Source organism: Somniosus microcephalus, chromosome 24 (genome assembly GCF_052327205.1).
Source record: "Somniosus microcephalus isolate GS21.2 chromosome 24, FLI_Smic_1.0, whole genome shotgun sequence".
Taxonomy (NCBI): domain Eukaryota; kingdom Metazoa; phylum Chordata; class Chondrichthyes; order Squaliformes; family Somniosidae; genus Somniosus; species Somniosus microcephalus.
In genome coordinates, this window is record NC_141010.1 from 44,330,994 (window position 1) to 44,347,939 (window position 16,946).

A 16,946-nucleotide genomic window follows, 5' to 3' on the forward strand; every position below is an offset into this window, starting at 1 on the left:
CGTCAAGTTTGGACATGCCATTATAGAAAGGGCATTGAAGGCAGTGCGCATGCAGCATAAATTTACCAGGATAACGCCAGGGATGAGGAACGAGGAGAGACTGGAGATAATGGGACTATTTCTACTGGAGCAGAGATGGCTCAGATGAGATTTAATAGAGGTTTTTAAAAAGAAATTATGAAGGGTTTTGATAGGGTGAATCAAGAAAGACAATTTTTCTGGTTGGAGAGTCACTTACAAAGGATCACTAATGTAAAATTGCCATGTGAAGGTGAGGAGAAGGGTGAGGAGAGAGGACTTTAGATGGGAAGTTGTTGGAGCATAGAATGCTTTACCATAGGAAATAGTTGAGGCAGGGATCAGTGTATCTTATAAGGAAAGAATACATAAACATTTGCAGCAGACAAAGATAGAGGGCTATGGGATGACAGCAGGGCAGTGGGATTTGTTTTGGATTACTCTAGCAAAGTACACTGGCACGATGGGCCGAATGGCTACCTTTGTGCTATAAACTTTTATGGTTCTATAAACCTCCTGAGCTATCAGCGGAGAATACTACTTGCAAATTTAGGCTCCTTTAGTAAATAAAGTAAATCTCTGATGCTGGATTCTTAAACAACTTTAAAAATTAGATGAAAAAAACAGTGCCGATATGAAATTTAAATGACCTTCTGAAGAATTGGAGACTTGTGGAAAGTTGCAAAGGAATGAAGACCTTTTAAATCCATCTAAATCGATAAACTGTCAGACTCAACTTATAATCTCATTCTTCAAATACTGTCTATTCGAAAGGTGCCCAAGCCATATAGACGTAATTTCATTATTGCTTGGTTGATGCAGTAAGATATTGTCGATCAGCAAGTGAAATCGGAGTGCTGATCAAAGCCTAGTTACCTGATCGCAGATAAGTTCCCATTTCTTCTCGTTGTCGTACTGGCTCAGTAATTTCACCTTGTCCGGAGGCAGGTTCATGCAGTTCTGCAGAGAAAGAAGAGGGGCAAAAAGTTAGTCATGTAGTCACTCATGGAAGAGGAGAGCTTCCTGTTCCGAACTGCAGCACCTATAGTATACCGTGAAGTAAGACTGTCTTACAACCTGTGTTATATCCATAGGCGCTCTATATACACTCAACAGAAGCTTTAACATCTATAGGCGCTTTGTAGAGCTTTACTAGCTGTAGGTATTGTGATATCTGCAGACGTTCTGTAGTTGAAAGCCCAAGTAAGATGTCCTCTTGGTTTTACGTCTCATGAGAAAGGTAATTTTAGATGAAATTGCACAAATAAAATATAACATTTTAAAGTGAGTTATTACTATATGGCTAACATTTCAAAGGCTCCACCCTTTACAATATCCTAAAACAGCGGTGTCCAAAATGCAGCCCGAGGCCCAGAAACAGCTAATTCAACCCTCAAAGCCCAACCAACTCAGTCCTAGTTGGGTTTATATTTCTTATTCACTGGTTCATCTGGTTTGAGATTTGTGGGCCTGGAGTTTTGGAAAGGGCTGTTCTTACCATTGTTATCGCATTGGTCAATAAATCCTAACTCAGAACACCAAGATAGGGTCAGTATCAGCAACTTGAGATGCACACAGGGATTTAAACTTTGTGTGTGGCCTGTGAGGTCTCATGATACACACAACAGCTCACAAAGCCAAAAAGCTCGTTCAGATCTGTACGAATAACTCTGGCCGAGATGAACCGCATTGAAAACTAAGGGGGAAAAATTCAGTATCGCCCCGTTTGGGGCGCCATTAAGCGGCCGTGCGCAAAGTTTAGTGCCTGCCGCTAATTATCGCCTCCGACGGCAAACTTGGCTTTTATCGCCCCTGGAGGTGATTGGAGCGCTAAATCAGGCGCTTCACACCTGTCTTAAGGCGCGAAGGCCGAGGAGCGAGGCGCTACCTCAGAGCGCTGGCGAAGCTCATGTGATGTCAGTCAGCAATGGAACACAGACACACTGGCGCCGGCCACTTCTTAAAGGGGAGTTCTGACGAAAGGTTATCGACCTGAAACGTTAACTCTGTTTCTCTCTTCACAGATGCTGCTTGACCTGCTGAGTTTCTCCAGCATTTTTCTGTTTTTATCTTAAAGGGGAGGGTTGATTTTGCTCTCCATCCACACCCTGCTCATTGCAGCCTTGAATCTCGGCCTGGAGAGACCTGTACATCAAATCTGCTGGAAAGAACAATTGGGAGACCCAGGGAAAGAGCTCCGAGTGCAGCCCCCACAGTCTCTTCTAAATAGATACAAGGAAGGGCAAATCAAAATGAACCTGCAAAGTGCTGCTCAATACCCAAAACTCCTTCACACAGCGTTGAATCTCTCCAGCAGTCAGTCTCTCTCTTTCTCTCAGAATGCGAGGTGCACAAATGTCACCAACAAAAAAAGGCAGGAAGCGGTCGCCTTTAAATAGCGCTCCCCCAGTCCCTTCCTGACTGCAAAACGCTCCCCTCAACCTGTCGTTGCTAGCAGCAGGCGGTAAGGCAGGGGGCATCACTCAATATCCGGTCCGGGGCACTAACGGGGCGTTGCGCACTCGACTTACGTCACGATCTGCCGGCAGTGTTTAGCGCCGCCGCAAAATGTCTAGTTAAGTTCGCGAGCGGCGCAAACATCGCCGCGCCCGGGTGCTAGTTGCTTTGTGCCCCATTAGCGCCCTCTTAAAGCGCTAACAGGAGGTGCAAACAACTGAATTTCCCCCCCCCCCCCCAAAGTCTCCAACAACTCAACACAAAACCTTCTGAAAAATAATGATGACAGCTACAGAATCAGTAATGCCATCCGCATAGACAGTCAAAGAGATTACTGAGCTCTCAGCACCTCACTCAGACATCTACAGTCACAACAATCCCATCCTGTCTGCTGCAAAACGACAACAGGACTTCCTAATGAAGTGACGTCAATTTTTGATTTCTGAAATATAATTAAGGCCGACTGTTCTTAAAAAGCGCTTCTTTTTACTTTGCTTTTGCTACTTGCTGCTTTCTCCATCCCCAAGACTTTTTCATTGAAGAATTTTCAAAGATTTTAACAAATCTACTTCTAGTCAGTGTCAAAAGGACATCCTAATAAGGGCCTGTTCAGCCAGATCAAGTCAAGTGTCATTACACGAAAAAAAACTCTCCAAGTCTCCCGAGTCTGGCAGTCTCATTCATGAAATCTTGGAATGTGGCTGACGCTGGCAAGACTGGTATTTATTGCCCATCTCTAGTTGCCCCGAGAAAGGTAGTGGTGGCCCTTCTTCGTGAACTGCTGCAATTATTCTTTGATATAACTGAGTGACTTGTTAGGCCACTTCAGAGGGTAGTTAAAGAGTCAACCACGTTGGTGTAGGACTGGAGTCACATATAAGCCAGACTGGGTAAGGACGACAGGTTTCCTGCCCTAAAGGACATTGGTGAACCAGTTGGGTGTTTACGACAATCCCACAGTTTCATGGTCACTTTTACAGCCACCAGTTTTCTTATAAATTTCCAGGTACAGGTATCTCAGCAACATTTGAGTTACTTCGCTCTGTCTATCCAAGTCTCAGGTTTGGGCTGATAAGTGGCAAGTTACATTCGTGTCACACAAGCGCCAGGCAATGACTATCTCCAACAAGAGAGCTTCTAACCACCTCCCCATGACATTCAATGGCATTATCATTGTTGGATCCCCCACCATCAACATCCTATGGTCACTATTGACCAAAAACTTAACTGGACCAGCCACAAAAATACTGTGGCTATAAGAGCAGGTCAGAGGCTAGGTATTCTGCGGCGAGTGACTCACCTCCTGACTCCCCAAAGCCTTTCCACCATCTACAAGGCACAAGTCAGGAGTGTAATGGAATGCTCTCCACTTGTCTGGATGAGTGCAGCTCCAACAACACTCAAGAAGCTCAACACCATCCAGGGCAAAGCAGCCCGCCACCTTAAAAATTCACTCTCCCCACCACCGGCGCACCGTGGCTGCAGTGTGTACCATCTACAAAATGCACGGCAGCAACTCGCCAAGGCTTCAACCCCGTGACCTCTACCACCTAGAAGGACAAGTGCAGCAGGCGCATGGGAACACCACCAGCTCCACGTTCCCCTCCAAATCACACACCATCCTGACTTGGAAATATATCACCATTCCTTCATCGTCATTGGGTCAAAATCCTGGAACTCCCTCCCTAACAGCACTGTGGGAGTATCTTCGCCACACGGACTGTAGCGGTTCAAGAAGGTGGCTCACCACCACCTTCTTGAGGGCAATTAGGGATGGGCAATAAATGCTGGCCTTGCCAGCGACACCCACATCCCATGAATGAATTTTTAAAAAATCCTACAGCTCTTCCCAGAACACATGCCATGGATGTAGCTGTTTGCACAGTATCAATGTCAGTGTTCCTACACTATCTGCTCTGGATATTTTTTTACAAAGACAAATCCTAGTAAATCTTTGAAGATTCTTCTTCAAACAATGCTCTATGAAGAAGGGCAGGGAAATCTGGTCTCCAAAATCTCTGCTGGACAGAGTAGTATTCTTTATACTGTTGAATTGAACAAGTCAACAAAATGTCCTGAACTTCAGGATCTTCAGTGTTATTTTCATTTACCTAAATAGCAGCATCAGGCACTGGGTGTACTTTGAGCAGAATGGGCTTTATATTGAGGATTTGTCTCTTGCGTCTCATTAGCTGGGCTTGTGTAGTTCAGCATTCCAATCCAAAATCTTGTGAACTGCTACACTTTCAGTGTGTACTGAGTACAACAACTTGGCACAAAAAGGTGCGATGACAGTGGAAACCTGGGTTTATAAGTCGACCTGGACGGTAACCACTTACCTCATCGTTAGTAACGGGGTGCCTCAGGCCCCATAAGGAGTGAAGGGGGCAAACTACCTCCTCCTCCCACTGCCCCCTCCCACCCACCAGTCAACCACTCTCAAGTCCACTGTAGCAGTTTCCAGTTATATTGTTGAACCAGTTGTTCAGATTTACAGTGGTAGAATTTTACAGTAAGAGTTATACAAGTCGGTAAAACAGGAATTAGTTAAGTAAAAGCAGAAACAAAAATGTCCTACTGTCTGTCCAGCAACAGCAGCACTGCATACGGCCACAGCACAACAACTCCAACCTTGAAGTGTCAGCCGTGGCTCAGTGGGTGGCACTCTCGCCTCGGAGTCAGAAGGTTGTGGGTTCAAGTCCCACTCCAGAGACTGGAGCACACAATCTAAGCTGGCACTCCAGTGCAGCACTGAGGGAGTGCTGCACTGTCGGAGGTGCCGTCTCGTGGATGAGACTTTCAACTGAGGCTCCGTCTGCCCTCTCAGGTGCACTTTTTCGAAGAGGAGCAAGGGAGTTCTCCCCGGTGTCCTGGCCAACATTTATCTGTCAACCAACAGCACAAAAAGCAGATTATCTGATCATTTATTTCACTGTTGTTTGTGGGAGCTTGCGGTGTGTAAATTGGTTGCTGCATTTCCTACTTTACAGCAGTGACTACATTGTTTTTGTTTTTTAAAGTACCTCATTGGCTATAAAGCGCGTTGGGACATCCGGAGGTTGTGAAAGGCGCTATATGAATGCAAGTTTTTTTTCTCTGTTCTTCTGTTTATTTATAAGAAACATCTTCTTTGTCAGAGGTAAAATCTCCGCCCCATTCTGTAAGTGAACACCCTGCAATGTGCTACTGAAACAATGCTGAGATTGCTGGCTGCTCCTGTAACTGTATCTCCCTGTGGGAAGTAGTGTGCAGGAGGAAGGAGAGGATCGTGGGAACCCACATCTGACTCCCTCCATCTCCCTTCGCCAAATACAATGTACAAATAGCCGAGAGTAGGGATGACACCATCTGCCATTTCACAAACACAGCGTTTAAAAAAAAAAAATCACCTCCAGATCCTTTCAAGACTGAATCTATTCTCTCAATTTAAAAATAGCAACCGGGAGGATTGGAGTCGATTCTGACTCTTTTTTCCAATCGGTGTCTGTGCTTTGCACAATACAAGCATTTCCTTTCACCAATGCTAAATACAGACATCCTGTAAATAGCAAGTGTACTCCAAGGGCTCAGTGATATGAAAAAATACAGAAAGAGACCCGCTTTGTAACTGGTGTGAGATGAAATCTGCAGAGGCGAGGCTGGACCACTTCTCACTAAATATATGTAATAATTCTCCACATATTATAAATTGTTTGAATGTTTATTTAAAATATTTTTCTGTTGCTTAGTCGGTAGCATTGAACACACATTCCCATGAGCATCACTTCACTGGGCATGAAAGGACAATTCAGAAAACGTCATTTGAGCAGCGTTGAGGCTACAGTGCAAGACAAGGGAGAGCATCTCTGACAGATCGGTAGAATATAGCACAGGGTCAAGGGGCAGGGGACAGGGGCATTAACTATGCGAGGCTGGGCAGAGACGGGATTGGCGTGGGACTGGGCAGAGGGGAATCGGCGTGGGACTGGGCAGAGGGGAATCGGTGAGGGACTGGGCAGAGGGGAATCGGTGAGGGACTGGGCAGAGGGAGAATCAGTGAGGGACTGGGCTGAGGGAGAATCAGTGAGGGACTGGGCTGAGGGGAATCAGTGTGGGACTGGGCTGAGGGAGAATCAGTGAGGGACTGGGCAGAGGGAGAATCAGTGAGGGACTGGGCAGAGGGGAATCAGTGAGGGACTGGGCTGAGGGAGAATCAGTGAGGGACTGGGCTGAGGGAGAATCAGTGAGGGACTGGGCTGAGGGAGAATCAGTGAGGGACTGGGCAGAGGGGAATCAGTGAAGGACTGGGCAGAGGGGAATCAGTGAGGGACTGGGCAGAGGGAGAATCAGTGAGGGACTGGGCTGAGGGAGAATCAGTGAGGGACTGGGCTGAGGGAGAATCAGTGAGGGACTGGGCTGAGCGGAATCAGTGAGGGACTGGGCTGAGGGAGAATCAGTGAGGGACTGGGCTGAGGGAGAATCAGTGAGGGACTGGGCTGAGGGAGAATCAGTGAGGGACTGGGCTGAGGGAGAATCAGTGAGGGACTGGGCTGAGGGAGAATCAGTGAGGGACTGGGCAGAGGGGAATCAGTGAGGGACTGGGCAGAGGGGGAATCAGTGAGGGACTGGGCAGAGGGAGAATCAGTGAGGGACTGGGCTGAGGGAGAATCAGTGAGGGACTGGGCTGAGGGAGAATCAGTGAGGGACTGGGCAGAGGGAGAATCAGTGAGGGACTGGGCAGAGGGAGAATCAGTGAGGGACTGGGCTGAGGGAGAATCAGTGAGGGACTGGGCTGAGGGAGAATCAGTGAGGGACTGGGCAGAGGGGAATCGGTGAGGGACTGGGCAGAGGGAGAATCAGTGTGGGACTGGGCTGAGGGAGAATCAGTGAGGGACTGGGCTGAGGGGAATCAGTGTGGGACTGGGCTGAGGGAGAATCAGTGAGGGACTGGGCAGAGGGGAATCAGTGAGGGACTGGGCAGAGGGGAATCAGTGAGGGACTGGGCTGAGGGAGAATCAGTGAGGGACTGGGCTGAGGGAGAATCAGTGAGGGACTGGGCTGAGCGGAATCAGTGAGGGACTGGGCTGAGGGAGAATCAGTGAGGGACTGGGCTGAGGGAGAATCAGTGAGGGACTGGGCAGAGGGGAATCAGTGAGGGACTGGGCTGAGGGAGAATCAGTGAGGGACTGGGCTGAGCGGAATCAGTGAGGGACTGGGCTGAGGGAGAATCAGTGAGGGACTGGGCTGAGGGAGAATCAGTGTGGGACTGGGCTGAGGGAGAATCAGTGAGGGACTGGGCTGAGCGGAATCAGTGAGGGACTGGGCTGAGGGAGAATCAGTGAGGGACTGGGCAGAGGGAGAATCAGTGAGGGACTGGGCTGAGGGAGAATCAGTGAGGGACTGGGCTGAGCGGAATCAGTGAGGGACTGGGCTGAGGGAGAATCAGTGAGGGACTGGGCTGAGGGAGAATCAGTGAGGGACTGGGCTGAGGGAGAATCAGTGAGGGACTGGGCTGAGGGAGAATCAGTGAGGGACTGGGCAGAGGGGAATCAGTGAGGGACTGGGCTGAGGGAGAATCAGTGAGGGACTGTGCTGAGGGAGAATCAGTGAGGGACTGGGCTGAGGGAGAATCAGTGAGGGACTGGGCAGAGGGAGAATCAGTGTGGGACTGGGCAGAGGGGAATCAGTGAGGGACTGGGCTGAGGGAGAATCAGTGAGGGACTGGGCTGAGGGAGAATCAGTGAGGGACTGGGCTGAGGGAGAATCAGTGAGGGACTGTGCTGAGGGAGAATCAGTGAGGGACTGGGCTGAGGGAGAATCAGTGAGGGACTGGGCAGAGGGAGAATCAGTGTGGGACTGGGCTGAGGGAGAATCAGTGAGGGACTGGGCTGAGGGAGAATCAGTGAGGGACTGGGCTGAGGGGAATCAGTGAGGGACTGGGCAGAGGGAGAATCAGTGAGGGACTGGGCTGAGGGAGAATCAGTGAGGGACTGGGCTGAGGGAGAATCAGTGAGGGACTGGGCTGAAGGAGAATCAGTGTGGGACTGGGCTGAGGGAGAATCAGTGAGGGACTGGGCTGAGGGAGAATCAGTGAGGGACTGGGCAGAGGGGAATCAGTGAGGGACTGGGCTGAGCAGAATCAGTGAGGGACTGGGCTGAGGGAGAATCAGTGAGGGACTGGGCTGAGGGAGAATCAGTGAGGGACTGGGCTGAGGGGAATCAGTGAGGGACTGGGCAGAGGGAGAATCAGTGAGGGACTGGGCTGAGGGAGAATCAGTGAGGGACTGGGCTGAGGGAGAATCAGTGAGGGACTGGGCTGAGGGAGAATCAGTGAGGGACTGGGCTGAGGGAGAATCAGTGAGGGACTGGGCAGAGGGAGAATCAGTGAGGGACTGGGCTGAGGGAGAATCAGTGAGGGACTGGGCTGAGGGGAATCAGTGAGGGACTGGGCTGAGGGAGAATCAGTGAGGGACTGGGCTGAGGGAGAATCAGTGAGGGACTGGGCTGAGGGAGAATCAGTGAGGGACTGGGCAGAGGGGAATCAGTGAGGGACTGTGCTGAGGGAGAATCAGTGAGGGACTGGGCTGAGGGAGAATCAGTGAGGGACTGGGCTGAGGGAGAATCAGTGAGGGACTGGGCAGAGGGAGAATCAGTGAGGGACTGGGCTGAGGGAGAATCAGTGAGGGACTGGGCTGAGGGAGAATCAGTGAGGGACTGGGCTGAGGGAGAATCAGTGAGGGACTGGGCTGAGGGAGAATCAGTGAGGGACTGGGCTGAGGGAGAATCAGTGAGGGACTGGGCTGAGGGGAATCAGTGAGGGACTGGGCTGAGGGGAATCAGTGAGGGACTGGGCTGAGGGAGAATCAGTGTGAGACTGGGCTGAGGGAGAATCAGTGTGGGACTGGGCAGAGGGAGAATCAGTGTGAGACTGGGCTGAGGGAGAATCAGTGAGGGACTGGGCAGAGGGAGAATCAGTGAGGGACTGGGCTGAGGGAGAATCAGTGTGGGACTGGGCTGAGGGAGAATCAGTGAGGGACTGGGCTGAGGGAGAATCAGTGAGGGACTGGGCTGAGGAAAAGGGTTGGGATTGTGAAGTGGAGAATATATGGGAATGGGGCGAAAGAAAAAGAAAACAGTGAATGAAATAAATAACTTCCAATTATATAGCACTTTTCATGACCTCAGGACATACCAAAGCTCGTTACAGCCAATGAAGTACTTTTTGAAGTTCAGTCACTGCTGTAATGTAGGAAATTCAGCAGCCAATTTGTGCACAGCAAGGTCCCACAAACAGTCAGGAGATAATGCACAACCAGATAATCTGTTTTAGTGATGTTCGTTGAGGGCTAAATATTGGCCAGAATTGCCCTGCTCTTCTTCGAAAACTGCCTTGGGATCTGTCACATCCACCTGCGAGGGCAGAAGGGGCCTTAGTTTAAGGTCTCATCTGAAAGACGCCACCTCCGACAGTGCAGCGCTCCCTCAGTATTGACAATCACTTCAGAAAGAGTCCAAAAAATTATTATTTTACACGACGCTGCAAATAGGAGGAGGACAAAATTGAAGTCGTAACATTGCTTTGAATGAGAGGATTCAGTTTAGTACAGTACAGGGCCCCCTGTTTACAGTCCCATGAGGAAGGATGGTTCTCAGCTCCCCGTGACCAAAACCCTGACTGATGTCCTCATAAGCGAGAATAAATTCATTACCGTCATTTAATTATTGTGTAAAAATGTGCCCGCATGAGCAGAACGGTCAGCTGGGCTCAACTAGTAGCACTCTTACCTCTAGGTCACAAGGTTAAGGGTTCAACGTAATGACTGACACTACACTGGAGCATGCTCGGAGATGCTGTCCTTTGGATGAGATGATCAGCAGGTCACGGCAGCACACTTCAGCTATTAATATTCTTAGAAACATAGAAGATAGGAACAGGAGTAGGTCATTCGGCCCCTCGAGCCTGCTCCGCCATTCAATGCAATCATGGCTGATCATCCAAATTCAGTACCCTGTCCCTGCTTTCTCCCCATACTCCTCGATCCCCTTAGCCTTAAGAAATATATCCAACTCCTTCTTGAACATATTTAATGAATTGGCCTTTACTGCCTTCTGTGGTAGAGAATTCCACAGATTCACCACTCTCTGGGTGAAGAAATTCCTCCTCATTTCTGTCCTAAATGGCTTACCCCTTATCCTTAGACTGTGACCCCTGGTTCTGGACTCCCCGACCATCGGGAACATCCTTCCTGCATCTAGTCTGTCCAGTCCTGTCAGAATTTTATAAGTTTCAATGAGATCCCCTCTCATTCTTCTAAACTCCAGCGAGTATAAGCCCAATCGACCCAATCTCTCCTCATACATCACTCCTGCCATCCCAGGTATCAGCCTGGTGAATCTTTGCTGCACTCCTTCCATGGCAAGAACATCCTTCCTCAGATAAGGCGACCAAAACTGCACACAATACTCAAGGTGTGGTCTCACCAAGGCCCTGTACAACTGCAGCATGACATCCTTGTTCCTGTACTCAAACCCTCTCGCTACGAAGGCCAACATACCATTTGCCTTCTTAACCGCCTGCTGCACCTGCATGCTTACCTTCAGCGACTGGTGCACAAGGAAACCCAGGTCTCGTTGCACTTCCCCTTCTCCCAATCTATTGCCATTCAGATACTAGTTCAGAAACCACACAGCTATAATGGGGAGGAATAACTTGATTAACAGGCAGCCCATGAGAAGGCCTCAATTGTCCGAGTCCAAGGTACAATTAGAGATCGAGCTCTTGATCTACCACAGTACAATTTACAGCACAGCATCTTACACCTCACTCTACAAGTTAGCACAGTTCAGTCCCCTCCAACTCCTTCATTTCAGGCCTGGTCTAACCTACTCATACAATTGCCGTTCTCGAGGACACGGACTGAGTGCATACTGAGGGCGTGGTGAGCACAAAGAGTCCGGCCCGGGTCTGCAGGCTGGCTGTGCTGTCCGTTCTTCCTTTCTTGGCTGCTCTCGTGCTTCGTTCTCTTTCGGCTGCTCTGGTGGAGCACCGGGCTTCTCCGCACTTCTGTGGCTCAGGTCCTTAGCCCACCGTGGTCTGTACCACACTCTTTCCTGCTGTGTCCCACTCTGGGCCAGCCTCGTGCCTCTGTATGGAGTTAGGTCACAGATCAGCCATGATCTCTCTGAATGGCGGAACAAGCTCGAAGGGCTAAATGGCCTACTCCTGTTTCTATGTTCCTCTGATGCTTCTGTGCACTCATCTTTCCTTCGCTTTCTGCCCGCCTCACTGTGACTCGAAACGGGTTTCACAGAAATCACAGAAACCCCACAGTGCAGATAGAGGCCATTTCGGCCCATCGAGCCTGCACCGACACATATCCCACCCGATCCCCGTAACCCCTACACCAACACATATCCCACCCTATCCCCGTAACCCCACGTATTTAATCCCCCTAACACTAAGGGTCAATTTATCATAGCCAATCAACCTAACTCGCACATCTTTGGACTGTGGGAGGAAACCAGAGCACCCGGAGGAAACCCACGCAAACACGGGGAGAATGTGCAAACTCCACACAGACAGTCGCCTGAGGCCGGATTCGAACCCGGGTCCCTGGCGCTGTGAGGCAACAGTGCTAACCACTATGCCACCGTTTCCTACACAAGTTCGTTAATCACTACTTATGCTCAACTTTCTCTCTCTCTCTCTCTCTCTCCTTCTGTTCTCTCTGCTTGCACATTCTGGCCTTCATCTTAATGCCCTTCAATGTAGAAATTTACAGCACAGAAGGAGGCCATTTGGCCCATCTTGTGCGTGCTGGCTGACAAAGGAGCTACCAGTCTAATCCCACTTTCCAGCACTTGGTCCGTATCCTTGGACTCCCTCATTTACTTACTATCTGGTGCTCTCTAGCCTCTCCAGCCCCCTCAACTCCCTTATATAGTTCTTCTAACCATCCCAAACCTTTCCCACGTACTCTTCCGACACGGCGTTTTTGTTTCTTCCTCAGCCTTACCTCAATCTAACTCCACCGCACCTCAGGGAAGATATCTTGGCCTTCGAGAGGGTGCAACTTAGAGTCACCAGAATGATATTGGGGCTTAGGGGGTTAAATTAGGAGGACAGGTTGCACAAACGTGGCTGGTACTCGAGAGTGAGGGACGATCTAATCAAGCTGTTTAATTATAAAATCGATAGGGTAGATAAAGAAAAGCTATTTCCTCCAGATGGGGACTCAAGAACAAGAGGGCACAATAAAATTACAGCCAAGTCATTCAGGAGTGAAATCAGGAAGCACTTTTTCCACACAAAGGGTAGTGAAAATCTGGAACTCACTCCCAGAAACCTGGCCAACATTCCCCCCCACCCCCTCCCAAATCAACACCACATTGGCTGCTCATTCATTTCGTTGTCGTGCAGTAGACGTTGCTGATGGAAAATAGCTGACACAATTACCCACAACACTGCTCTGCAAGAATAGTGTGAAGTGCGTTCGATGATGAGGTGTTACAGGTAGACTATCCTTTATCCGCACTTCCGAAAACCGAAAACTTCTAAACACCGAAAGTTTTTTTCGAGGAGCGTAAGTCGTGCGCACGACATGACCCGAGTGGCGCCAAACATGACAGGAGTGGTCCGGGAGCTCTGCCTTTCCCTGTGAGCAGGGCAGAGGGTCACAGAGTTCCCTCCTGGGTAGGAGATTGCAGGCCGAGCCGGGCAGTGTGAAGGAGGTACCGGGAGAGTGAACCCAACAATACAGCGGCCCGTCCGATAGTCTTTTCTTCCCCCCCCTCCCCCCCAGACCTGATTTGCGGGCCAGCTTAGTGTAGGAGTCAGCCGATATCCGGCTTTCCCACAACTGGCGGCGGCAGTCGAGCCCCAGACCCCCGCTAAGTCAAGGAATTCAGATACAGAGCAGGGGGAGCCGGAAACCTCGATCTAACAGCAGAAATCAGCAGCCGTTTTGTTAGGTTTTTTTTCTTCCCCTAGCAGGTTTTTTTTCTTCCCCTAGCATTTTTTTTAAAACAGTCAGGCTGTGGAAAGAGTCTCTGTAGCTTAGCAACAGCTTCAGAGACGCTTCCAAGGCAGGGCCCGAGTGTTTACAAGCTGTTGAACGTGTTGTCAGAAAACCTTCTGAAATCCGAAAAATTCCGAAAACCGAAACACAGCTGGTCCCAAGGTTTTCGGATAAAGGATAGTCTACCTGTACCAAAATTTCTCCTTCAGTGCTAAACATGCTTTGTCAAACTCATAAGGAGTGACTAAGAAAACTACTAGGTACTTGGTCTAAGCGTTAAACAAAGCTTTAATCAACTGTTTTACAACATGGAGGTCTAGTTGTGTCCTTCACTAGTTCCTGTTAAGAATGTCCTGCGCAAGCTGGGCCCGTGCCCGAGTATTTATACTCTCCCTGGACAGCGCCACCCGTAGGCCGCTCAGTATTATACCATAAGTCTTTCTTTCATGAATGACTGATTCATGTCAAGGAGTTTGTGTGAAGTTGTCTTGGACAATTTGAACATAGGAATGCAGCAAGAAGGCAGAGCGCTCTGCAACTCTACACAACCCAACGCCCTGCAATGCTGGGTGGTACCAGGACCCTCATTGAAGGCCAACATATTCAAGATGGCGGATGGTGCGCCACATGTAAAATTCAGAAAACAATGTTAAGTTCCACTGAATTATTCCTCTTGCATCTCTACCATAAACCATGTTTGAAATAAGAAAGGCTACTGATGATACTAAACACTGGAAACAACTGAAGACCATCTATAGACGGAGGTTTACACAGCCTTAGAAATTACTCTGTTGAAACCTTGGAACAGGCTGTGACACTGATGGGTTAAGTGGCTCCATCATGAACGAGGGGCTCAGTTAGTAACGACTGTTGCACAAGTTCCCCTCATCAATCATGCATTTTTTCACCGGCTTTTTATTTATATTTGAAGGGGGTTCCTTCTAGCTCCTTGTGTCATTTACCAGAAGCACATCTGCCGAATCTGGACATATTTTGAGCCTGGCCTCTTAGGGTCAGGAAGCTGTGCGAATGGCCGTTCTGCTTTCTGTTTCCTGTCTTCAGCTCCACAACACTTCCCCCCACCCCCAACTCCACCCCTCCCCAAGCCTGTTGTAACAGTTAGTGCAGTGACTTGGTGGCTGTGAGGAAATGTCAGTTTATCGGTTTCGAGCAGATATTATCTCGCCTCAGAAAACCTCCATACTTCCTGTTTGCCACACAGAATGATGACATCACCACCATCTATCCCCCTCCCCCACCTGCCTGTATCTGGCTCAAAACTCATTTTCCAACCGCATCCCCAGCCTTTCGGCTTAGGAAGAAGTGGAGTGACATTTAAATCAATTTGTGAAACAGTTGACTAAAAAAATGAATTAATCACTTGGGACAGGAATAGCGTTCACACCAATAGACACACATTACAGAGACAGGTTCTTCCCGCAGAGCAGTCACAGGTGACTGTATCGTGTCTGTACCGCACCTCCATGTTTGAGAGTCTGAGTTGGGAACAAATGTGGCTGCTGGCAGCTCAGCTTGAAGGCTGATGGGATTATCAGCACCAGAGAGAGAGGGAGAGAGAAAGAAAGAGAGGGAGAGAGAGAAAGAAAGAAAATAAGACAGACAGACCGACCTCAGGATGCCAATGAAGTATTTTTGAAATAAAAACAGAAAATGCTGGAAACACTCAGCAGGTCAGGCAGTATCTGTGGAGAGAGAAACAGAGTTAACGTTTCAGGTCGATGACCCTTCATCAGAACTGGAAAAAGTTGGAGATAGAACAGGTTTTTAAGCAAGTGTAGGGGCAGGGAAATGGGGGAGGAAAGAACAAAAGGGAAGGTCCGTGATAGGATGGAAGGCAGGAGAGATTAAGAGACAAAAGGGATGATGGTGCAAGGCAAAAGGAGATGGTCATGGGACAAGTTAAGAAACAAAAGATGGCTCCAGATGAAGTGTAAATGGCGATGGCAGAATGATTGACAGCTGTCAAGTGAGAGAAAGAAAAAAAAGATAGGGATAGAGGTTATGGTCTGAAATTGTTGAACTCGATGTTGAGTCCGGCAGGCTGTAAAGTGCCTAATCGAAAGATGAGGTGCTGTTCCTTGAGCTTCCGTTGAGCTTCATTGGAACAATGCAAGAGGTCAGAGTGGGAGTGAAGTGGAGAATTAAAGTGACAGACGACCGGAAGCTCGGGGTCACCCTTACGGACTGAACGGAGGTGTTCCGCAAAGCGGTCGCCCAATCTGCGTTTGGTCTCCCCAATGTAGAGGAGACCGCATCGTGAGCAGTGAATACAGTATACAGGAAACTTTGGTTTATCCGGAGGGTAACTGCCACCGGCAAAAATCAGGAGCCATTTCATTAGTTTTTTTTTCTTCTTGTTGCTTTTTCTTCACCAGTCAGGCTCTGCAAGGTCTCGCTGAAGCTGTTGCTAAGCTACAGAGACACTTGCAAGGTACGGCCGACTGTTTAGAAGTTAAGAAACAAAAGATGGCTCTAGATGAAGTGTAAAAAAATGTAATTTAAAAAAATATATAAATAAAATGAATGGAAAAAAAATAGGGGCCGAGGTTATGGTCTGAAATTGTTGAACTCTATGTTGAGTCCAGAGGGCTGTAAAGTGCCTAATCGAAAGGTGAGGTGCTGTTCCTCGAGCTTACGTTGAGCTTCATTGGAACAGTGCAAGAGGCCGAGGACGGTGAGGTCTGAGTGGCAGTATTTTTGAAGTGCAGTCACTGTTGTAATGTAGGAAAAGCTGAAGCCAGTTTGCGCACAGCAATCAGCAATGTGGGAGATGATCTGTTTTTAGGTGTTGGTTGAGGGAGAAATATTGGCCAGGACACCGGGGAGCACGCCCCTGCTGTTCTTCTCAAATAGTGCCATGGGATCTTTTACATCCACCCGAGAGGGCAAACGGGGCCATGGGTTTAACGTCTCATCCGAAAGACGGCACCTCCGACAGCGCAGCACTCCCTCAGTACTGCACCGGAGTGTCAGCCTAGATTTTGTCCCCGGAGTGGGACTTGAACCCACAGCCTTCTGACTCAGAGGCGAGTGTGCTACCAACTCAGCCACAGCTGACAATGTGGGGGGGGGAACAAAAAAAAAGTCAGCAATTCTTGTGAAATGAGCTCTGGCTCACAGCCCTGTCTGAAGCAGGCTGCAAATACTCCCCTGCATTATTAATTAAGAGAGTATTGTTAGGCTAAAGTGTCTGGTGAGACATCTAATACATTTGTCAACCCTTGTGAAGGGGTTATTTAGCAATCACTGTCGCACGCTGGCAAATAAGGAGAACTATATTCCTCTGACCTGCCACAGATTCTCAAGCTGCCCTTGTATTGCATGCTGTGCTACTGCCAGCAGCACCTGGAGGCAGCCCTTACCAAACACGGCAAAATTACTATCGGGTGGCCTCCAGGTGTGCGAGAGCTGCACGTCAGGGGCGGTGGTACTAGCACGAGTGCGGTGCGTTAG

At 49.0% G+C, this 16,946-nt stretch overlaps 1 protein-coding gene across 3 annotated transcripts in view; it reads right to left on the minus strand.

The window, feature by feature from the left end:
• The window catches only part of LOC147101457 (formin-like protein 1), a 271,912-nt gene that overhangs the window by 177,335 nt on the left and 77,631 nt on the right, over positions 1-16,946 (minus strand). For all 3 annotated transcript variants that reach the window (XM_085966591.1, XM_085966593.1, XM_085966592.1), the window contains exon 2: positions 895-978. In XM_085966591.1, the coding sequence (XP_085822717.1) occupies positions 895-978 (84 nt within the window). The remainder of the gene's footprint in view (positions 1-894; positions 979-16,946) is intronic.